At 47.2% G+C, this 23,543-nt stretch overlaps 2 protein-coding genes across 7 annotated transcripts in view; one reads left to right on the forward strand and one right to left on the reverse strand.

Moving 5' to 3' along the window:
- Positions 1 to 1,499: 1,499 nt before the first annotated feature.
- C6H7orf57 (chromosome 6 C7orf57 homolog) lies at positions 1,500 to 22,403 on the reverse strand. 4 transcript variants are annotated; one of them, XM_065938757.1, is made up of 9 exons: positions 22,287 to 22,403; positions 21,901 to 22,061; positions 14,073 to 14,258; positions 12,182 to 12,290; positions 11,583 to 11,739; positions 7,151 to 7,248; positions 5,387 to 5,586; positions 4,421 to 4,435; positions 1,500 to 2,376 (listed from the first exon to the last, which is right to left on the reverse strand). In XM_065938757.1, exons 2-9 carry the CDS (start codon positions 21,953 to 21,955, stop codon positions 2,330 to 2,332), a joined length of 867 nt encoding a protein of 288 aa, XP_065794829.1. In that variant the 5' UTR covers positions 21,956 to 22,061; positions 22,287 to 22,403; the 3' UTR covers positions 1,500 to 2,329. The 4 variants fall into 4 exon arrangements, with proteins under 4 accessions (XP_065794829.1, XP_065794830.1, XP_065794827.1 ...); XM_065938758.1 differs by lacking the exon at positions 22,287 to 22,403 and having other exon boundaries at positions 5,387 to 5,538; positions 21,831 to 22,061; XM_065938755.1 differs by lacking the exon at positions 22,287 to 22,403 and having other exon boundaries at positions 21,831 to 22,061.
- Positions 22,404 to 22,562: 159 nt separating this feature from the next.
- Positions 22,563 to 23,543, forward strand: part of SUN3 (Sad1 and UNC84 domain containing 3) — a 46,301-nt gene continuing 45,320 nt past the window's right edge. For 2 of the 3 annotated variants that reach the window (XM_065939519.1, XM_065939521.1), the window contains exon 1: positions 22,570 to 22,699. The gene's annotated coding sequence lies outside the window, so the exon portion shown is untranslated. Of the gene's footprint in view, positions 22,700 to 23,543 lie in introns of all 3 variants that reach the window. The other variant, XM_065939520.1, reaches the window with a different exon arrangement.

A 23,543-nucleotide genomic window follows, 5' to 3' on the forward strand; every position in this document is an offset into this window, starting at 1 on the left:
TATATATTAAATTGTCATGTATTTTAAATATAATTTCTTCAGTGTTTGGTACAATTCACTACTAAATCTGTCTGGACTTTCTTTTGCTTTTTAAGGTACAGTCTGGCCAATTTTTTAAACTGTTTCTTGGACCCAAGTTAAGCCCATTGAGGGGTTCAAAGCTTCATTCTCCACCATCACGTTCACTCTAATTCCTGACATTTATTTCCACCTTCTCTCATTGCTGCCTCACTGTTGTTTTTGTTCTGCATTCTCCTTCTTGAAGCTCTTCTCTGGTCTTTTCACTTTTCCACTAATCTGCTTTGCTTTCCATGGGCCCATTTCAGGCAGTTCTCAAGGCTGTGTATAAATGGAAAGTTAATCAGTTGACAGTTAAGAATCATGGCTTTTTACAGGGACGCTGGTTTTCCTTTGTGAGTCTGGGGCTCCCTTCATGGGTAAGCCGACCACCAAACTGAGCACTGGATTTCTGAGAGCTGAGAGAATGATTGAGTACTGTGTCAGATGTTGTGTCAGGAACGTGGTTGAACCTTATTTTGGTTAATCCTCACAACAGCCTTTGGATAGGAAGTATCTCCTTTTGATAAAGAAGGAAACCGAGGCTCAGAGCTAAGCTCTGAGAGCAGTCTGTGCTGAGCTGAGGTTGCCAGATGCTTGTCACAAAAGCATCAGGACCCCGGGAGGGTGTGTGCGCCCATGCCTACACGCACATGTGTGTAGAAGTATTTCATTAAACACATTATTTTTTTGCTGGTTTAAGCTGACAATTTTTATTTAGAATGATTTTGCTATATTTTCTATCTTTTGGCAAAAGCCCTTTGCTTCAAAATAACTGGATGGAATATGCAAAACTTCTGTTTTCATAAAGTCTGTTGTTTATTACCAAACAAAAAGTTAACTGCAGGGTTGTTTTTTACCAGTAACAGACACCAGAGGCCCTGCATGGAACCAAGGTCTGGTCAGAGGTCCCTGCCCCAAAGTCTGTCCTCTCCCTAAATGACAGGTTTCTGTACTCTAATACCCTCAAAAGAGAATTAAACAGTCATAAGCTACTGTATGGGGCTTCCCTGCTGGCTCAGACGGTAAAGAATCCGCCTGCTATGCAGGATACCCAGGTTCAATCCCTGGATCAGGAAGATCCCCTGGAGAAGGGAATGGCAACCCACTCCAGTATTCCTGCCTGGAGAATCCCCATGGAGCCTGGTGGGCAACAGTCCATGGGGTCACAAAGAGCTGGACAAGACTGAGCAACTAACACTAACTAAGCTACTGTATCTGTTCCTGATGGTTTTTTCTTGGGGAGGGAGGGTGAGGATGGGGTAGGTTTTAAAGAGGAAGGAAAGGGTGACAAAGGAAAGAAAGTTGGCAGCTTACCCTAAAGCTAACTCTCTCTGTTCAGCGCACACACCACTCACCATCTCCCTGTGGCTGATTCAAGGGTACAGATCCATGTGCTCAACTCAGTATCTTTAAATGAAGAATTAACTGAAAACTTCAACTTGAGGTGAGCAAGTACATGATAAGTTTATTCTGGGAAAGAAGCTAAAATAACTTTGACTTTACTTGGCTGTCTGAAAATCCTCCAGCAGAAAATTATTATTTTATTAATGAATTAAATGCACAAAATATAAAACTACATTTTATGCTAATTACTTACATATAAATGGCAATGAAATTTATAAAATGAGAGAACTGTCTCTGTATTAAAACATTTTTGTTAAGACTACTAAATTAAGTATTTAAACATTTTTACTTAATGCAAAACAATAAATGTTCGCTATTATGAATTTCGGTTTATGCAAAAAATATTGTCAAATATTTAAAGCTAGAAAATGCTGCAATGTTTTTATATTAAATGTTTAAAACTTCAAGGTATAACAAATCAATCTTTTTCTTAATATAAACTGTATCACAATATTCTGGAATTAAATGCTGTTTTGTAACAGAAAAATTATTTCTACAAAAATTTCAGGACCAAAACAGTAAAAACGCTTTTGGGTGAGTTTTTTCCAGTTAAGCATCTAAACCGCCGATTTCAGTAGAAGTGGGGCCCACAGAGGCTCACACAGCAGGAGGTGACGTGAGATCTGCTGCGGATGCGGAGGAAGCTGCCCTGACATCCCAGGCCAGCAAGGCGCAGCGGGGCAAAGGCCACTCGCCCGCCATCCCAGAGAGACGCAAGAAACAAAACCCGACGCCAGCAGCCCCAGGCAGCAGGGAGTTCACATCTGTTCTAAGACGATCACTCTGTAAGAAACTTAATAAGCTATAACAGGGGACTTGTGACTGTAGCCATAACATAGATCCAGGATGCCCTTTACATCCGCCTTTATTTGAGCTCCACCGGCGTTGAGTCGGGTGGAGGTGGTGCTGCACCTGCAATGTAAAACAAGGAGTCGATGAGTAAAGATATCAAGATGGCCTGTTTCGCAAATTTAAACATCTAACCTATTAATTGTATTTTTTTTTCTGCAAGGTAATTTTTTTTAATGTGTATCATCTTTTTTTTTTTTGATAGGTAAGAAGTGGGTTTATTTAGAGAGAAACAGGCTCTCCAGACAGAGTGTGGGCCATTTCAAAAGGTTGAGAGGCCCATGTGTACCATTTTTAAAAGTCTTTACTAAATTTGTTACAATATTGTTTGTTTTATGTTTTGCTTTTTTGGCCAGGAGGCAGGTGGCATCTTAGCTCCCTGATCAGAGATCAAACTTGCAACCCCTGCATTAGAAGGGGAAGTCGACCACTGGACTGTCAGGGAAGTCCCTAACCTATTATTTTAAATAAAAGAAAAGAAATGTCTCTGCACTGATTTACTAAAGTAGTAATCCTATTTACCAGATTATAACTGTAGTCTACATAAAATTCTAGTCCTACCCTCAAGGCACTAATCACGTGTCAGAAACGTCGGCTTCCAACTCGCAGGCAGCTGGTGGTCCCCGAGTCAGTCCTGCACGTGCTAAACCTGCTGACCAAAAAATGCTGAGCGCATTGAGGGGTGGGGCTGCGCAGGGGGCGGCTCAGCGCCATCTGGTTGCCCGCCCCAGCGGAGGCTGCGGGCCCAACACCCCGGCGCTGCGCCCTGCCCACCTTCCAGGGGCGACATGCTGCCACTCAGCTCAAGGCATTGGTCTGGCAGTGTCAGAAACACCTGGCGAGGCTGCAAAAATTGCAGTGAGAAACAATAGTTCTGTGTCTAGTTGAAGGAAAACCCATTCAAGAGGACGTGATAAGGTCTAGGCTTGCAGCGGCTGGCTGCGGTGGAGGGCAGTGAAAGGTGTTGCTTTCCATGGAAAGAAAAGGAACGCTCTGGGTGGGTGATTGCTGTTTATCAAGTGAAAAGCCGGGAAGGGCAGGAGGAGAACCAGGAGACCCCGGGCAGAGTGTGGCCGAGGTCAGCCGCAGCACCCGGCAGATCAGAAGTCTTGGCGAGGGAGGGTCGGCAGGGGTCGGCAGGCAGGGGCACTCAGCGACCCAGAAAATGCGCAGAGGCCGGCTGGCTCAACTGCATGGTGCTTCTGCCAAGTTACAGGGCCTTTCCTCCCTACTCGGTCTGCTACTTTGAACTGTGAAAAATTTCCTGAGGTTCAGAGGGTCTTGCTGCAAATTCAAACACATGGATATTATATAACACGTGCAATGATTTATTTCCCAGTAGAAAGTATATAACCTTAGACTAATGTCCAGTAACAGTTCTTTAATCAGATAAGATATTTTGGTGGTGGTGAAGTAAATTCTATCTTCTTAAGACCATGCAGAAAAACAATGCTAAAACCCCTCGGAGACCTTCCGTAGGTGGGCCTTGGTGCCTGCCACATCTGTATTTAAATTGGGGTCCTCTCGTGGCCTTTCATTTGTGCTCTGTTGCTAAGTCGCATCTGACTCTTTTGCGACCCCATGGACTGTAGCCTGCCAGGCTCCTCTCTCCACAGGATTCTCCAGACAAGAATACTGGAGTGGGTTGCCATTCCCTTCCCCAGGGGATCTTCCTGACCCAGACGGTGAATCTGTGTCCCCTGAGTGGCAGGCGGATTCTTCACGCTGAGTCATCTTGGAAGCCCCTTTCACTTCTTGACCATTATTTAAACCCACAGCTCTCACATGGTGCCTAATAAAACGCACGTCTCTAAAGTGAACTGAAATATGCTCTATCTCGTGTGATCTGCATAAAAGACTCATCTTATTGTAGTAATGTAAGTGGTCCTTCTTTTGCTGTCCCCAGGCTGTGTCACTAGAACTCGACTTTTTAGAGGGGTAGATGGCACCAGCTTTTATAGTCAGGACACCAGCAGTTTGGAGAGGGATCTCACAGGCTTGTGAGATACGGCAGCTTCAGGTTCAAGAACCACGTCCATGGACTGTTCTGTGTGACTGAGACACGTTTTATATTTGGACAAAGGTCAGTTTCTCTAAAAATACTCACTCGGAGGAGAAGACTCTGGAAAAAAGAACAAGTAGATCAGTTTTCCAATTCAATAAAACAGGATAATTTTAAAAGAATTACTTTTACTAATTACTTAAAAGTTAGTAAAAGGTTGTATGACTTAAGATGGCATCACGGTGGCAGTGGAGGGAGGGTGTCATTAAGACAGTGGCTGGGGCAGCGAGGTGCCTGCTGGACGGGAAGGTGCACAGAGATCACACTTATAAAACATCACATAAGACACCTGAGATGCTTCAACAGCACAGTTCCTTCCTCCTTAATCAGAGAACTGAAGCCTCAGGGTGAACATAAGTTTCCTAAAGGTAAATGGTCATTAATTCCTAGAGCTACACACTCCGGGAGATAGTGAAGGCAGGCAAGCCTCGCCTACTGCAGTCCATGGAGTCGCAGAGTCGGACATGACTTGGCGACTGAACAACAGCAGATACTAAACATAGTAGATAGACTTGAAGATGGACGCGGCCAAAAATAAGACCAACTGTCCCTGTGACTGCGACTGTTATAGAGTTTCTGGATAGCAAGTTTCAGGGAGAGGACTAAACTGTTAACATCTAAAGTTTAATGACGAAGTGTAAAAAGTGCCGACAGTGGCACAACTTCAACTTGAACTGCTAGTGCTTTTCACAACCGTGGCTTTTCCGAAGCTGCCTCAGAAAAGACCAGTCATTTCGTGGGTCAGAACCTTTTGGATCCAGGAGACTAAAACCGATGTTATGTGTGTGGTACAACACAAGAAACACCGGAATTTTCAACTAAAAGAAAATGTAAAGCTACAGAAATAATGACTTTTGCTATTCATCTGAATAGAGGAAAAAAACAAAATACATATTATCCTCATGTGTGCCTGTGACCTCAATACTTCCCGTAGGTTTTTTATGTGGCTTTCAGATCTCTCATTATGATACAGTTAATGAGACAAGGGGTCTCGGTGGCCATGCTCCTCACCTGGGGCTTCCTTGGCGCCTCCGGGAGCCTCTGGGTCTGGGGGCGGCTCAGCGTCCAGTGGGGATGGAGATGAGACAGAGGATCGAGGAGTCTGCAGGGTCCTCTTGTCTGAGTCCGCTTGCTGCTGTAACCACTCATCCTTATATCCATTGCTAATCAATTTGGAAAAGTTTGTAGGTGAAATGGGTCTTTGACCAGGTCTCAAAAAGAGAAAAATTAAGTACTTAAGTACAAAGGTGAATGAAAATGCAGAAGCAAACATATTCATGTTAAGTTACGTATGTTATTGTTCCTAAAGACATCATAGAGATGGTTCTCTTCTCTCCCTGCCTCTCTCCACCTCTTTCTCAATCTCTCTCCACTTTTAAGCATAAAGAAGTGACCACCAAGCATCTCCTGGACACTTATACTTAGTTCGGCTCACACTTAGCTCAGCTTCCAAAAGCCTTTCTTCAGAACAGCCAATGAGAAGAAGCTGAATTCCAGCATTCTCCAGAGAGCTTCTCCTGAAAGCACTCTCCCATCTCTGGGGAGGGATGAGTGACTCAGACTCTACCACTCTGCAACAAATGATTATTATTTCCTTAATGAGTTCTGCCCAGTTCACATCACAGATCATCTTCTGCTTCTTTGCACAGCTTTGCCTTCTATTTACCTCTGTGGCTGTATCTTTACAGACCTTATTGCAACCTACGTTCAGAGAGGCAAGGAGATCGACATGGCCAAAGCAGCACGTACTCAGGTGTCAAACAGGGCATGTACATCACCTGTTCCCTCTGAGCCTCGGGTTTCTGACTTGTGAATCACTCTGTTGTTATTAGGGGTGTTCCTAATGGCTCTGAATGGCTCTCCCTGTTTGTATAGACAGAGAGATAGACATGGAAATATAGATATAGATGTATCTATATCTATAGATATATAATAGAAATATCTATATGGATATAGATAGATGGGGGTATGGATGGGTAGACAGGACAGAGATGGATGACAGATAGATAGGGGGATAGACAGAAGGACGAATGGATAGAGAGATGGACAGTTAGGCAGATGATAGAATTTTTTTGCCCCCATGGTGTGAGCGCAGTGCTCTCATGACATTTGTCACACATAATGTGACTGATTGATCGCTCCCCTTCCCCTCCGCCCACTAGGGGAGAAGCCATTTGAAGAATTAGTCGGACAATTAACGGCATTAGTTCTGGCACAAAAATGGGATTCTGGGAAAGTGGAGAGAAAGAGCAGGCATCAAGGGACCTCTCTCCAGCTGGGCAACCACCCCAATGTCAGGGCACCTGATGGATGCTCCAGCGGAATGCAGAGTCGGGGGCTCACTTGGCATGGACCCCGGGGGTCAGGCCCCAGGGACAGAAGGTGGCAGGACTGAGCAGCGCACATGTATTAGAACGAGTGGTCCCAGATTGGCAGGGTGAGCCTGGGTGAGGGGGTTCCCGAGAAGGGGAAGGCAGGACTCGGGCTGATGGAGGACAGAACTCAGCCCGGCACTCACAGGCACATGAGATGAGAAGGGGAGAGAGGGGCCACAGGGCCCGGGAGCGTCAGGAGGGAAGGGAAGATGGGAGAAGAGGCCAGCGGAGAGGCCGGGCCGCGGGAGGCTGTGCAACTGCAACGACACCCCCGAAGCCTGCTGCCGGGAGGTGAACAGCCTTAGACGGCATCTGCCTCGGGGGTGGAGTGTGGTTGTCACCCGACCAAACACCAGATCCACACCGAATCCAGACTGCGCTGCCCAGCCCAGGCACTTACATGGGTGGAAAGGATAGTCTGCTTCCTGCAGGGTCTCTGTGGCCAAGAGGGGTCCCCACTTTGCTTGGATACTTAGACTTGATGGCTGGCAGCCTCACCTGCAGAGAAGGGAATGGCAAACCACTTCAGTGTTCTTGCCTTGAGAACCCCATGAACAGTATGAAAAGACAAAAAGATAGGACACTGAAAGATGAATGACCCAGGTGGATAGGTGCCCAATATGCTACGGGGGAAGAGTGGAGAAATAACTCCTGAAAGTATGAAGAGATAGGAGCCAAAGCAAAAACAACACCCAGCTGAGGATGTGACTGGTGAATTAGAAGGTGGTTAAACAAGAGATGGCAACAGTGAATATTGACATTTTAGGAATCAGTGAATTAAAATGGACTGGAATGGGCGAATTTAACTCAGATGACAATTATATCTACTACTGGGGGCAAGAATCCCTTAGAAGAAGTGGAGTAGCCATCATAGTCAGAAAAGAGTCCAAAATGCAGTACTTGGGCGCATTCTCAAAAATGACAGAATGGTCTCTGTTTCTAAGGTAAACCATTATCACAGTAATCCAAGTCTATGCCCCAACCAGTAATGCTGAAGAAGCTGAAGTTGAACGGTTCTAAGAAGACATTCTATAAGACATAAAACGGTTCTACAAGACATTCTAGAACTAACACCCCCCAAAAATGTCCTTTTCATCATAAGGGGACTGGAATGCAAAAGTAAGAAGTCAAGAGATATCTGGACTAATAGGCAAATTTGGCCTTGTAGTACAGAATGAAGCAGGGCAAGGCTAACAGAGTTTTGCCAAGAGAACGCAATGGTTATAGCAAACACCCTCTTCCAACAACACAAGACACGACTCTACACATGGACGTTCACCAGATGGTCAATACCGAAATCAGATTGATTATATTCTTTGCAGCTGAAGATACAGAAGCTCTATACAGTGTACAAAAACAAGACTGGGAGCTGCCTGTGGCTCAGATCATGAATTCGTTATTGCCAAATTCAGACTTAAATTGAAGAAAGTAGGAAAAACCACTAGACCACTCAGGTATGACCTAAATCAAATCTTTTATGATTATACAGTGGAAGTGACAAATAGACTCAAGGGACTAGATCTGATAGGCAGAGGGCCTGAAGAACTATGGACAGAGGTTTGTGACATTGTACAGGAGGCAGGAATCAAGACCATCCCCAAGAAAAAGAAATGCAAAAAGGCAAAATGACTGTCTGAGGAGGCCTTACAAATAGCTGAGAGAAGAAGAGAAGCTAAAGGCAAAGGAGAAAAGGAAAGATATACCCATTTGAATGCAGAGTTCCAAAGAATAGCAAGGAGAGATAAGAAAGCCTTCCTCAGTGATTCATACAAAAAAAAAAAAAAATAGAAGAAAACAATAGAATGGGAAAGACTAGAGATCTTTTCCAGAAAATTAGATATACCAAGGGAATATTTCATGCAAAGATGGGCACATGGTATGGACCTAACAGAAGCAGAAGATATTAAGAAGAGGTGGCAAGAATACACAGAACTATAAAAAAAGATCTTCACAACCCAGATAATCACGATGGTATGATCACTCATCAGAGCCACACATCCTGGAATGTGAAGTCAAGAGGGCCTTAGGAAACTTCACTATGAACAAAGCTAGTGGAGGTGATGGAATTCCAGCTGAGCTATTTCAAATCCTAAAAGATGACACTGTCAAAGTGCTGCACTCGATATGCCAGCAAATTTGAAAAACTCAGCAGTGGCCACAGGACTGGAAAAGGTCAGTTTTCATTCCTGTCCCAAAGAAAGGCAATGCCAAAGAATGCTCAAACTACCGCACAATTGCACTCATCTCATGTGCTAGTAAAGTAATGCTCAAAATTCTCCAAGCCAGGCTTCAACAATATATGAACTGTGAAATTCCAGATGTTCAAGCTGGATTTAGAAAAGACAGAGGAACCAGAGATCAAATTGCCATCTGTTGGATCATAGAAAAAGCAAGAGTTCCAGAAAAATATCTACTTCTGATTTATTAATTACACCAAAGCCTTTGACTGTGTAGATCACAATAAACTGGAAAATTCTGAAAGAGATGGGAATACCAGACCACGTGACCTGCCTCTTGAAAAACAGGTCAAGAAGCAGGTCAAGAAGCAAGTTAGAACTGGACATGAAACAACAGCCCCGTTCCAAATTGGGAAAGGAATACATCAAGGCTGTATATTGTCACCCTGCTTGCGTACCTTATATGCACAGTACATCATGTGAAATGCTGGGCTGGATGAAGCACAAGCTGGAATCAATTTTGCAGGGAGAAATATCAATAACCTCAGATACGCAGATGACACCACCCTTATGGCAAAAAATGAAGAGGAACAAAAAAACCTCTTGATGAAAGTGAAAGAGGAGTGAAAAAGCTGACTTAAAACTCAACATTCAGAAAACTAAGATCATGGGATCCAGTGCCATCACTCCATGGCAAATAGATGAGGAAACAGTGGAAACAGTGTCAGACTTTATTTTCTTGGGCTCCAAAATCACTGCAGATGGTGATCGCAGCCATGACGCTTGCTCCTTGGAAGGAAAGTTACAACCAACCTACACAGTATATTAAAAAGCAGAGACATTACTTTGACAACAAAGGTCTGTCCAGTCAAAGCCACTGTTTTTCAAGTAGTCATGTATGGATGTGAGTTAGACTATAAAGAAAGCTGAAGAATTGATGCTTTTGAACTGTGGTGTTGGAGAAGACTCTTGAGAGTCCCTTGGACTGCAAGGAGATCAAACCCGTCAGTCCTAAAGGACATCAGTCCTGAATATTCATTTGAAGGACTGATGCTGAAGCTGAAACTCCAATACTTTGGCCACCTGATGCGAAGATGACTCATTGGAAAAGACCATGATGCTGGGAAAGATTGAAGGCAGGAGAAGGGGACGACAGAAGATGAGGTGGATGGATGACATCATTGATGGACATGAGTTTGAGTAAGCTCCAGGAGTTGGTGATGGACAGGGAAGCCTGGGGTGCTGCAGTCCACGGGGTTGCAAAGAGTCGGATATGACTGAGCAACTGAGCTGAACTGAGCCTCACCTGTGCAGAGAGACACAGGATAGAACGGGCTTACTCCCTACACTTTCTCAGCCCTGCACTTTCTCAGCCCCTGCATGACTCTGTCCATGGTTTGAGGGCAATGCAGCGTTTCAGCCTTTAACAGGGCATGTGCACCGACTCTGTTTACCATCTGAAGGCTCTGGGTATTGCTGGGAGGTATTTCCAGGAACATGTGTGTTCTTGAGAGCAGCCCATTCAGTGATTGTGCAAACGCCAAGACCCAGGTTCATGGCTGGGACGGGGTATCCTGAGGGCAAACAGCCAGCTAAATACAGGCAGCTGATGCTGCACATGGGGCTTAATTTTCCGAGCTCTGAAATAAACTTCCAAGGTTCCCCTTCAACTAGACACTGGGAAGTGGGCCTCAAGGCAAGGCAGGTGTGTGTGTGTGTGTGTGTGTGTGTGTGTGTGTGTGTGTGTGTGTGTGTGTGTGTGTGTGTCAAGGCAAGGCAGGTGTGTGTGTGTGTGTGTGTGTGTGTGTGTGTGTGTGTGTGTGTGTGTGTGTGTGTCAAGGCTTGCTCAACGCCGGGACACCGCTGCTAGTTTTAACACGAACATCACCAGCTCACTCACAGATCCCCACATCCCAGAAGCCACGCCAGCCATGACCAGTGGCCTCTGAACTAAGACACCACCATAAAGCCACCAACCAGAGATGGCCTCCATGGCTCCCTTGAAACAGAAATGCCTTGAAAGTGTCACCCTGGAGCCAGCACCCCTTCAAGGTCAAATACACCTGCGGGGTTTGTGCAGCAGCGAAGCACTGTCTCCTCTTCCCTTCCTGTCCACACAGAGTGTTCTGGGGAGTTTTAACTTAAACCCTCAAACAGAATGGGCTTGCTCAGAGACTGGCTAATGTCCTTCTGGGCAGATGAGAAGTGGTGGCCAACTTTCCCCTTGTCAGCTCCTTAAACAAAAGGCAGTCTCACCTCACAGGGTTGATATTCATAAGAAAAGGAAGCTCATTTATTTTGGCCTCTGGCCTTTGTATTTTCCAATACTTTGGCCATCTGATGCGAAGCGCCAACTCATTGGAAAAGACTGATGCTGGGAAAGCTTGAAGGCAGGAGGAGAAGGGGGCGACAGAGGATGAGATGGTTGGATGGCATCACTGACTCAATGGACATGAGTTTGAGCACTCTGGGAGATGGTGATGGACAGGGAATATTGGCATGCTGCAGTCCATGGGGTCGCAAAGAGTGGGACATGACTGAGCGACTGAACAACTGGCCTTTGATAAAAATCAAACTTAAAAGGCAGATTCCGGGGCCAGGAGACACGCGCAGCTGACAAGCAACGCCATGCTATCTATCTGGTGCTCCTGTCACCTTTTTTTTCTCCTTTTCGAGTTCCTCAGCCTCTCTTTGCCAAACCGTCTTCATGTCAAAGTCAAAGGGGCCCATTCTGGACTCGAAGTTGCCAGTGGCCTGATCAGGGTTAAACTCTTCATAAACCATGTAATCGGGTATGGACACAGCAGGGACCCTGCAGAAAAAGAGGGGAGGGCTCGCCAGCCGCTCAGGGCCACTTCCGGATTCCCCCCTCCCCCGCCCCACCTGGTACTGACCTTCTCCAGGCCCCGCCCACCCCCACCCCACCCCACCCCACCCCTCATTTTCTTGGCTCCCCATTCAGCCAGGATAAAGCTCCAACTCCTAGCTGCAGGAAAGGAGGAAGGGGAGGGGCTGAGTTGAGCAGGGGAGGGAAGGGAGGAAGAAGGGGGGGGAAAGAGTGCAGGGGATGGGGGAAGCCTCCCGCATGCGGGGCCCAGGGGAAGCTGGGCAGTCGGCAGAGTGCCAGGAAGGGTGGGCGAGAAAAGGCCTGCAGGGGCTGCAGGGAGGCTGCGGGTGGGGCGGCCGGGAGCGAAGTCAGAGGCTGGGGAGGCCGGGCTGGGCGGTGGCTGCAACGCGGGGGTCAGGATACTCACTGCCTCTGGTCTGCCGTCGGCGGCTTGCTGTGGTGGATGTACCAGTCTGGCAAGGAGTAGGCCACCGGGGAGCCCTTCGTGGTCCCGGGGGCAAAGTGCTTCAACAGATCTCGAAGGCAAAAAGACGCGGCGGTGAGCATCACCGCCCCATCGGAGCCTGAGCATCACCAGCCAGCAGGTCGGGGCTGACACGGGAACTGGGCTTCCCCCGAGGCTCTTTGACGGGGCTCGGAGGAGGGGGTTGGGAGGGACGTCGGGGTGTCCCTGGTTCTCACCTGCCAGTGCCCGTGCTGCCTGGCGCCGAGAACACCCCTTCCCTCTTCCCCCCACCTCCTCCTCCCATCCAAGCATCCTGGAGGTGGTGAGGGGGTGTCGTTGCTCCAGGACAACGACTGTGGAGACAAAACTCATCGGGCTGGGGGCTGGGGGCCGGGGGCCGGCTTGCTGTCTCCTCTCTCAGCCCAGGAGGGTCTGTTCTCTGTCCCTACTCCTTCACACCCGGGGCATTTCTAGGGTAAGCCTCCAGGTTTCTGGTGGGAAGCGGGCACCAGCCCCTCTAAATCATAAGAGTAGGGGTCCTGTTAACCGGTGTCTCCTTCAGAGCCAAGCCGAGAGGCACAGACTCACTCCCGCTCCCGACCCTCGCTCTGGCTGCCGGGTCTCCATCCCCCTCCCCCAGGCTGGAGGCTTTTCACAGCGGGGGCTCGGGGAGGGGGCGGGGGTCGACAGGCCGGAGCTGCCAGTGGCTGGTTTTGCCTGCTAAGGGGGCAGTGGCCAACACTATTAGTAGACATTTTAAACTTTTCGAACTTTTCATTTTTTTAATATTTCAAATGTAGACAAAAGCTCCCTCAAATGGTATGAACTCCGCTATACCCTTCACCCAGATTCCTCAAACACCAAGCTTGTTTCCCGTTTGCTCCTCCCTCTCTCCCATTAGTATTGTCACTGTCTGTTGCTCTTTGGGGGAACCACGTGGGGTTTTTCCAGTGACAGTTTTGACATAATCACAGCGCAGTGATCAAAATCAGGAAGTCCGTGTGATGCGATCCTTTTATCCAATTACAGATCGTATTCAGGTTTTGCCAGCTGTCCCACTGATGTTCTTTTAGCCCATGGCTCGGAGTGAGGAGGGGACCCCACTTCTGTGCTTTACACTCAACGAGTCACACAGTCTGTTCTGGGCTTTGTAGCATCACAGCCCAGATGCCACCATCTGCCATGTAGCCCAGCTTCTCCTTGATAACCTTCACGGAAGGGAGGGCGGCCAGAGAGAGAAAGGTCAGCGTTTCTCAGGGTTGCCCTCCACAAAGGCCCTGCAGAAGGTGTTCTAGACGTGACTCCTAAGCTGAGCAGCAACTTGGGTTAGCACAGCTGAGCGAGACTTTCTCAGCGAAATCACGGATAAAGGTCAGATGTTTGTCAGCGTCACCACTGACGCTCATCCCGGCGTCTGTCATGCAGAAGACACTAATATACACCTGAGGGATGAGGAGACTGAGCAACAGGAAACAAAGATGCTTCATGGGCAGGTGCAGAAGGGCTGACCCCTTCTTACCCCCCAAGAAGGGTGACTGCAGTGCAGACAGCAACTCTGCAGTTAGACAGCGAGGCTGGCGTGGGAGTCACCCCAGGGTGTTGCTCAGGAGAAATCCAAAAATCCCAATCTGGTGAAGGCACAGTCTAGTTGGTCTTTCCCATAAATGGCAGCACGTCCCTGAAGAGTCTGCACCCTGGGCTGTATCAGCGACCTGGACGTCCTATGACTTTGGGCAAAATTCCTACACTTGATAGTAACATGTGTCCAGACCCCAGATGGCATCTGGACATTCAGATAACAAGGTCACATCCCCCCCCCCCCCACACACACACAGACAAAAGCACTGCTCACCAGGTCGGCCACCTTGCTTGGCCAGCTTCACGTACTCCGAGTCTGTCTCCTTCACCCAGTACCTCCGCATCCCGAGCGTGTGCCCGCTGGGGGCTTCCCTCAGGTCGCTGAGGCCGGGAATCTGCGATGCTGGTGGGGCGTCCATGGCCTTCTCTGACTGCTTCACAGGAAGGTGGTAATACCAGTCTAGGGAAGAGGAGGCCCAGGGTCAGGATGTTACTCACGGAGCCCAGGCTGGCTTGGTCCCCTGCCCAGGAGGTATCAAGGAGGGCATCTCACCCTCCCCAGGCCACCAGCAAAGCAGAAACTGCCCTCTTCTGAACACCTGCTACCTGACGCATCTCCCTGCCAGTCATGTAGTCGGCAGATCCTAAAGGCCACCAGCAGCAGCCACAGTGCCCAGCAGGAGAACACCCTCGAGCAGGCTGGCTGGCCTCTGCGCCCAGCTGCCCTGCTGCCCCAAAGCAGTGAGACCAGAGCCCTTTCCTGGGGGTCTTAGCCTCCCAGTGAGGTTTCCAAATTCCCTACATGTGTATCTCTCTTCTCCTTCAATCTGCCCTGAATTGGGACTTGACTGCATTTCTGGACATGTTGGGGAATATACACTCCTGATGGAGCAAGAAGTGGCAACCCAGTCCAGTATTCTCGCCTGTAAATCCCATGGAGCAGAGGAGCCGGGCGGGCTATACAGTCTATGGAGTCGCAAAGAGTCAGACACGACTGAGCATGCATCATGCACCCACACATTCCTAAAGGATCCAGAATCACTTAAAACATGGGCAAGTCTCTGGACTATGTGGCCAAAAGTTGGCCAAGCTTTGATCAACTTAGACTTTCACTGAGATTTCATGATAAAAACTCTCACCAAAGTGGGCATAGAGGGACCTATTTCAACATAATAAAAAGGTACTATGACAAACCCACAGCCAGCATAATACTCAATGGTAAAAAGCTGAAAGTCTCCCCACTAAACTCTGGAACAAGACAGTGATGCCCATTCGTACCACCTCTATTCAACACAGTACTGGAATCCTAGGCAAAGCAGTCAAAAAATAAAAATAAACAAAAAGTATTCAAATTGGTCGGAAAGAGGTAAAATTGTTATTATACACAGGTGACATGATACTATAGATAGAAAACCCTAAAGACTCCACCCAAAAACTACTAAAAATGATAAATGAATTTAACCACATAGCAGGATACAAGATTAACATACAGAAATCTGTTGCATTTCTTTGTACTAATAATGAAATATCACAAAGGTAAAGTTTTAAAAAAATCCCTTTTAAAATAGCATCAAAAATAAATAAATAAAATAAAATACTTAGGAATAAACCCAATCAAGGAGGCAAAAGACACATATGCTGCTAACTGTAAGGAAAATAGAAGATGATTTAAAGAAATGGAAAGATATCCCATGCTCCTAGGTTGGAAGAATTAATACTGTTAAATAGACCATCCTACCCAAAGCAATTTACAGCTGTAACATGATGCCTATCAAATTACCCAGGACATTTTTCACAGAACTAGAACAAATAATCCTAAAATTTATATGAAATATTAAAAGATTCAGAATTTTCAACCAATCTGGAGGAAAAAGAAAAAGCTGGAGACATAATGCTCCCAGACTTCAGACAATACTACAAACCTTCAGTAATCAAAACAGTGTGGTACTGGCACAAAAACAGACAAACCAATCAATGGGCTAAAATAAAGAGCCCCGAAATAAACCCACACACCTGTGGTCAACTAACCTTTGATGCAGGAGGCAAGACTATACAATGGGGAAAAAGACAGTCTCTTCAGCAAGTGGTACTGGGAAAGCTGGACAGTCATTTAAATCAATGAAGCTAGAATAGACTTTCTTACCATACAGAAAAATAAACTCAGAATGGCTGAGAGAAAAATACGACATGACACCATAAAGCTCCTAGAAGACAGCACAGGCAAAACATTTTCTGACATAAATCATAACAATGTTTTCTTAGGCCAGTTTCCAAAGGCAATAGAAATAAAAACAAGAAACAAAGGGGACTAATCAAACTTACAAGCTTTTGCACGGCAAAGGAAACCTAAGCAAAATGAAAAAACAAACTATGGACTGGGAGAAAATATTTGCAAACTATGTGATGGACAAAGGTTTATGTCCAAAATACACAAACAGCTCATATAATGCAATAACAACAACAAAAAACCGAAACAACCCAATCAAAAAATGGTCAGAAAAGCTAGATAAACATTTCTCCAAAGGAGACATACAGATGGAGAATAGGCACATGAAAATATGCTCAACATCACTAATTATTATTGTTGTTATTGTTCAGTGGCTAAGCCATGTCCGACTCTTTGCGACTCCATGGACTGCAGCATGCCACACTCCCCAGTCCTTCACTATATCCCAGAGTTTGCTCAAGTTCATGTTCATTGAGTTGGTGATGCCATCCAACCACCCCATCCTCTGTCACTCCCTTCTCTTGCCTTCAGTCTTTCCCAGCATCAGCGTCTTTTCCAGTGAGTCAGCTCTTTGAATCAAGTAGCCAAAGTATTGAAGCTTCAGCTTCAGCATCAGTCTTTCCAATGAATATTCAGGGTTGATTTCCTTTAGGACTGACTGGTTTGACCTCCTTGCAGTCCAAGGGACTCTCAAGAGTCTCCTCCAGCACCACAGCTTGAAAACATCAGTTTTTTGGTGCTCAGCCTTCTTTATGGTCCAACTCTCACATCTGTACATGACTCCTGGAGACACCATAGCTTTGACTATTTTGGCCTTTGTCAGCAATGTCTCTGCTTTTGAATATGCTGTCTAGGTCGGTCATAGCTTTCTTCCCAAGGACTAAGCATCTTTGAATTTCATGGCTGCAGTCACTGTCCACAGTGATTTTGGAGCCCAAGAAAATAAAACCTGTCACTACTTTCACTTTTTCTCCTTCTATTTGCCATAAAGTGTTGGGACTGGATCCCATGATTTTAGTCTTTTGAATGTTGAGTTTTAAGCCAGCTTTTTCACCTTCATCAAGAGGCTCTTTAGTTCCTCTTCACTTTCTGCCATGACAGTGGTGTTATCTGAGGTTACTGATATTTCTCCCGGCAATCTTGGTTCCAGTTTGAGCTTCATCCAGCCTGGCAATTTGCATCATGTACTCTGCATATAAATGAAATAAGCAGAGTGACAATATACAGCCTGACGTACTCCTTTCTCAACTTTGAACCAGTCTATTATTCCATGTCCAGTTCTAACTGTTGCTTCTGGACCTATATACAGGTTTCTCAGGAGGCAGGTCAGGTGGTCTGGTAGTCCCATCTCTTTAAGAATTTTCCAGATTGTTATGATCCACACAGTCAAAAGCTTTAGCGTAGTCAATGAAGCAGAAGTAGATTTCTTTTGAATTCTCTTGCTTTTTCTATGATGCAACAAATCATTTGATCTCTGGATCTTTTGCCTTTTTTAAATCCAGCTTGTACATCTGGAAATTCTCAGTTCATGTATTGCTGAAGCCTAGCTTGAAGGATTTTCAGCATAACCTTTCTAGCAGGTAAAATGAGCACAACTGTACCGCAGTTTGAACATTCTTTGGCATTGCCTTTCTTTGGGAATAGAATGAAAATTGACCTTTTCCAGTTTTGTGGCCACTGCTGAGTTTTCCAAATTTGCTGACATACTGACTGCAGCAGATAGATGCACATCAAAACTACAATGAGGTCATTGTAGTTTTGTAGAATGGTCATCATCGAAAAGTCTACAAACAAAAAATGCTGTGAGTGGGGAGGAAAGGGAACCCTCCTACACTCCTGGTGGGAACATAAGCTGGCGCAGCCATTATGGAGAACACTATGGTGCTTTCTTATGAAACTAAAACAGAACTACCATACAATCCTACAATCCACTCTTGGCAATACATCTAGAAAAGAAGAAAACTCTAATTCAAAAAGTTACATGCACCCCAGTGTTCATAGCAGCACTATTTACAATAGTCAGGACGTGAAGACAGCCTAAATGTCCACCAACAGATGAATTTATAAAGATGTGGTACATATAATGGAATACTATGTAGCCATAAAAAGCATGAACTAATGCCATTGCAGCAACATGGATGGGCCTAGAGATTATCATACCAGGTGAAGTAATCAGATGTAGAAAGACAAATACCATGTATCACTCATAAATGGAATCTTAAAAAATGATACAAATAAACTTAATTACAAAACAGAAACAGACTCACAGACATAGAACACAGACTTAATGACGACCAAAGGGGAAAGATGAGAGGAGGCATAAATTAGAAGGTTGTGATTCACACGTACACACTGCTATATATAAAATAGAAAATCAATAAGGACCCACTGTCTAGCACATGGAAATTATACTCAGTATCTTGTAATAAGCTATAATGGAAAGAATTTGAAAAAGAATGTGTATATGTATGTGTAACTGAATAACTTTGCTGTACATCTGAAACTAACACAAACCATATTGCAAATCACCTATATACTTCAATTAAAACAAACATGCTGAGACAGAAGTAACAGCTCTGGTGAACAGGTTTGCTAATTTGACAGGAGCAGGACCGAGTGCCACCTCAGGAAGGCTGGATGGTGAACAACCTGACCTGACACCCACCCCCGGGGGGCATCCTGGCAGGCCGTCCTGCCAGATGCTGGCTGCACCCGCTCCACACATGCCCCTCAGCTTTCCTTTGGCTCGAGGCGGGAAGCAGGACATCCCGAGAGGTCAGACAGGAAAGGGAAGAAGCCCCCTGATGGGCTGCTGAACAGAGAGGCAGGGGCTTTGCCCTGGGCAACCTCACGCTGTGGGAACACTCTCGGGCTGCAGATTGGTTGGGGGCTGAATGTGGCTCCGATGGAAACATCCGGTTGGGTCCCACAGAACTGAAGTGTGGTGAGTACAGATAAAGGGTGTGTCCAGTGGTTAAAAATCCGTCTGCCAATGCAGGGGTCTGGAAAGATCCCTCGTGCAATCTTGGAGCAACTAAGAGCGTGCGCCGCACTCCTAAGGCCACGAGCTGCGACTCCTGAAGCCTGTGTGCCCTAGAGCCTGCGCTCTGCCTGCAAGAGAAGCCACAGCCCCGGCTCACCACAGCCGGGGAAGGTCCGTGCAAGCAGCCAAGACACAATGCAGCCAAAATAAACAAACACATTTTAAACAGTGTATGAGATTTCTAGCAGATGAGAGCTGATAAACAGGAGGGTGGGAGGGCAAAGGGGGATAAGTGAAGGCCAGCTTACTCTCACCTCCCTCTCCACTGCTCTGCTGGCCCCTACCTCCCCCAGAGAGTGGTCACGGGTGGTGAGCAGAACGGGCCTTGGCAGAGCCCCAAGGCCCCTCAGTGGGCACCCAGGACAGAACCTGCAGGTGGCTTGGCTGACCACCTGTGAGGGTCCCTGCCAGGAGCAAGAGGTGTCGGCAGAAGCCTGGGGACCTGCAGTTATCAGGCCCACTCATAATCCCACAGAGAGAAGACACTCCGGGCTGGTGGTATTCCGGTGACACTCTGCATCTGAAACTGATGAACCCACATGTCCAAATATAAGAACAGACATCACAGCTGACTGAGAACTAGGGGACAAAACCTAGGAGGGATGTGAAATAAAAAAGACATCACTACTGGGGCACAAGTGTCTCCAGAATTTAAGAGCTCACTGGAACCAGCTGTCCAAAACGCATGGCAGTCAGGGTCTAACACAGGACCAGCTCCTGGCAGGTGCGATGGGTGATTTCCAGAGTCCACTTGGCTAGACCACAGTTCCCAGACTGGGGTCTTCTGAGAAGGAAGGAATTCTGCCCCCAGATGGCCTTCCAACCCAGGGCTGTAGCATCAGCTCCTTCTTGGCCTGCTCCAAAATTGTGTGAGCCAGTTCCTTAAAATAATGTCTCGGTCAATCTCTCTTTCTCTTTCTATGCACACACACATACACACACACACACACACACACACACACACAGAGGCACAGATGTTGTTGGGCTCTGGAGAATTCCGAGTGGTACAGCAGGATCACAGGAATACAGTGCTAAATAGATGGCTTTACACAAGCACACGCAGATCCCAGGAACAAGAAGTCACCTTCCTCCACAGCTAAAAGTTAGCCATGCAATTTCTACTTAGAACTACAGCTGAGTTCACTGTGTAAAAAATGAATGTTCATGGAAAAATCTTTAAAATATCTAAACAACAGTAATGAGATGAACACTATAGTGAAAACACAATAGAGGGAAAAGGAGAAAAGAGAAAGAGGTGGAAAAAAAAAACCCAATGGGAAAGCTTTAAAAAAGTCTGCCTGAACTCACAGAGTTAGTTTTAGAACCAGGAGAAAGGGCTTAGGAGCATCGTATCTGATCATATTCAGCTCAAATATTTTCTTTCCGAGGGAAGGCATTCGATTCTTGCTTTATTTTTCCTCTCGGTGTTTTGATTACTAATTAATCCACAGAGAACAGAGTAGTTTCTACATCTCATCACTGGAAGCTTCGGGCAGGAACTGAGCTCTAATTTGGTTGGCCGTTTATGATGGCGTGCCCTGCTCAAAGTCAGCACATGAGTCACTGTGAACCAACTGTCTCTCTCTCTCTCACACACACACACACACACACATGGTTGAAGAAGTGAGAATTATCTTGTCCTCAACCATGATTAGTACTTGTCTGGCACCAGATCACTCACAACCATGTAGATTTCTTTACTGGCTCCCCTGTCTCCTCCTGGCTTGCTTTATCTACGAGCCAGGCTCAGAGCTGACTGTAGGTTGACTCAAGTCCTGCAGTTCTCTGGTCTTTGAGCCATGAGAGGCAACCCAAAGGCAGTATCCTGGCAACCAGCCTCAGTCTTGGAGAACAAGGCAGCTATCTGAAACTCTAAGCCTCATTGTTCTCATCTGCAAACCAGGCTAACAAGCCCTCAGCAGGTTGTCCTGAAGTTCAGTGTTAGCGTGACAGCATTTAGCACACAGGGGAGACTACGCAGTAGGGCTCTGAGACACCAGAAATCCAGGCTGAGAGCCCACAGTGGAGACTGGGACCCAGGCCTCCTGTTCCCCCTGCCCCTCATTCCAGCACAGCCACAGCCTCATCAACAGCGGTCACAGCAGAGCTCTGGGCCAGGAGCACGGGGAGACTGTGAAGGCCACACTCGGCTCACTGCCGGCAGTCCACATGCCAACCCCTATCCTGCCCCTTCCAACAGAGCTTCGGGACCCTCTTCTTTTCCATCCTCCTACTCCAGCCCTTCACGAGATGGGGAAGAATAAAACCAAAGTCAAAATCAGACCACAGCAGCTAGGTCTTCTTCTTTCCCTTCTTCCAACTTCACAATGAGAAGCCCACTGCAGTGCCAGCCTCCACCGGGGGCTTACTTCCTGTGTTCAGCTGCTTAAAGCAGGAGATACAGTTATCCTGGTTGGAGTCTAAATTAGGAGCAAGAGATAGGTGATCAAGGAAACACACAAGGATGCAGTTGAAAATGAAAGTGTCCAAGCCAACACAGGGTTACTGTTACAGAGGAATTTTCAGAGATGCTATTGCTCCAAGAATTGAGTAGCTCTAACAGCAGGGGGTAGCCTGGCTTTCTTTTGTTGAAAATAGAGAAACAAACGAAAAAATCCCAGAAGCCAAGTTCCCCTCTACCCCTAGATCCCCACCTTACTTTTAAGCCTTACTTCCACCCTGGGCACAGGGGCAGTGTGTAGCTTTCTTTGATGGTACCCCCGTGTTAGTCCTGTCCCCTCCCCACCGCCTTCTCCACTCACGCGTGCAGAACGCAGGTGAGCCTGTCCAGTAGCAGAGCAAAGACAGATCTCCTCTCCTCTGGTCACTCACCGCAGGGCGCGTAGCGGCTGGCGGCCCCATGCAGCTCCTTGCTGGTATTCCTCATGCCCTAAGACACGCTGGGCCGGGGGTTCACGGGCGAGCCAGGAACCGTCGCCGGGGCTGAGCTGCAGAGGCTGGGCCCGCACCCTACTCGGTCCGTCCTCCTCCACCTGACGGGTATGCAGGAGTCTCACCATTCAGGTAGTGCGTGCACGCCCAGGCAAGGCGTCGGCAGGGGCGCGTCCCGGCAAGGTATATGCATCAGGGGCACGCACGCAGAGTAGCCAGCAGGAGACAGCAGGTTCCGAAGTCCCGCCCCTGCCCGGTGCTCCCCCATTTCAGGAGACAGGGGTCCCTCCCAATTCCGGCCCCACTGGCCGTCTGACCCCGCTCACCTGCCGACCTAGGGTCCGAGTGGGTGCCACCTGCAGCGTCCGAGACCAGTCTGCTCCCGCTGGCGTCGGCCACCAATTCCAAACTCCCAGAGAGGCGCGGAACTACAGCAACCCGCGTCGCCAGGGCAACGGCCTGGGCCAACCGGCGGCCGCGGAAGGAGCACAGGCAGCCAATCGGAGCAGTGTGAGGGCGGGCCAATCGGGTCAGGGGCGTGGCTTGGGCGCCTACAGTCAACTGCCCGGGGCTTGGGCGTGGTCTAGGTGTTGGCGACGGCGAGGCAGAGCTGCTCCTGGGGCGTGCCAGCCTCGGAGTCTCCTGGTGAGACCTCCGCCCTCCTGACGACCTGGAAGACTCAACAGCGGTTTTCTTGTGCATCTCCGGTTTATTTAATACATTGTTAAAAAGAGGACGAGTAAGTACCTGGAAAAGTCAAAAGACAGCCATTTCTGCCAGTTGTGTATTAGTAAAATTACTGGGCACACGTCTTTCCTCCTACGTTATTTTTTCAGTATTTCTGGTTTGGAAACTTGGTTTGTAGTCCTCTTGTGATTCCACCAGCCCGGCAGCCGTTGGAGCTAAGGTTGTCTTTTGCTAAAAAAGAAAAATCACGATGTCTTGACGGTGGTCATTTGGCAACTTTAAATAAGGCGCTGCTTTTGCTACTACACAAGTTAAGCATTAGAAATCCAGCGGAAGAGAGGTGATGTAACCATTTGGTAGGGAGAAGAGAATTCTTGTGATGGGAATTTGCTCTCACTGTGGATTATCCAGCTTACATATAATATTTTCAGGATCCTCAGCTGACCCAGTTTTGAAAGTAAGCAAGACGTCACTTTTCAATGACAAATGTTTGTCCCATTGCAGGTAGTCATGTAGACTCTCACGAAGTTTAACAGGGTTTCCTGTTGCATAAGTCAAGGCATTGTTTGCCCAGGGGACTGCGGCCAAAAGAAGGTGATTTTTTAAAATAGTGTATCCTACTGATTGACACCATCCTGACCAAAGAATATCTTTCTCTATTTCTTTTTTTTTTTTTTTAACTTTTTTTTTTTTTAGTTGGAGGCTAATTACTTCACAACATTTCAGTGGGTTTTGTCATACATTGATATGAATCAGCCATAGAGTTATATGTATTCCCCATCCCGGTCCCCCCTCCCACCTCCCTCTCCACCTGATTCCTCTGGGTCTTCCCAGCCCACCAGGCCCGAGCACTTGACTCATGCATCCCACCTGGGCCGGTGGTCTGTTTCACCATA

Source organism: Muntiacus reevesi, chromosome 6 (assembly GCF_963930625.1).
Source record: "Muntiacus reevesi chromosome 6, mMunRee1.1, whole genome shotgun sequence".
Taxonomy (NCBI): Eukaryota; Metazoa; Chordata; class Mammalia; order Artiodactyla; family Cervidae; genus Muntiacus; species Muntiacus reevesi.

What these genes read in the sequence shown, in the direction of transcription:
- C6H7orf57 (XM_065938755.1), bottom strand. Translation starts at nt 21,930, where the DNA reads ATGGGGCCGCCAGCCGCTACGCGCCCTGCGGTGAGTGACCAGAGGAGA. An exon ending in CCGACGGCAGACCAGAGGCA is followed by an intron (nt 11,740 to 12,181) that starts GTGAGTATCCTG and finishes CTTTTTCTGCAG; the next exon opens with GGTCCCTGCTGTGTCCATAC. An exon ending in TCGAAAAGGAGAAAAAAAAG is followed by an intron (nt 7,249 to 11,582) that starts GTGACAGGAGCA and finishes CCTTCTCTGCAG; the next exon opens with GTGAGGCTGCCAGCCATCAA.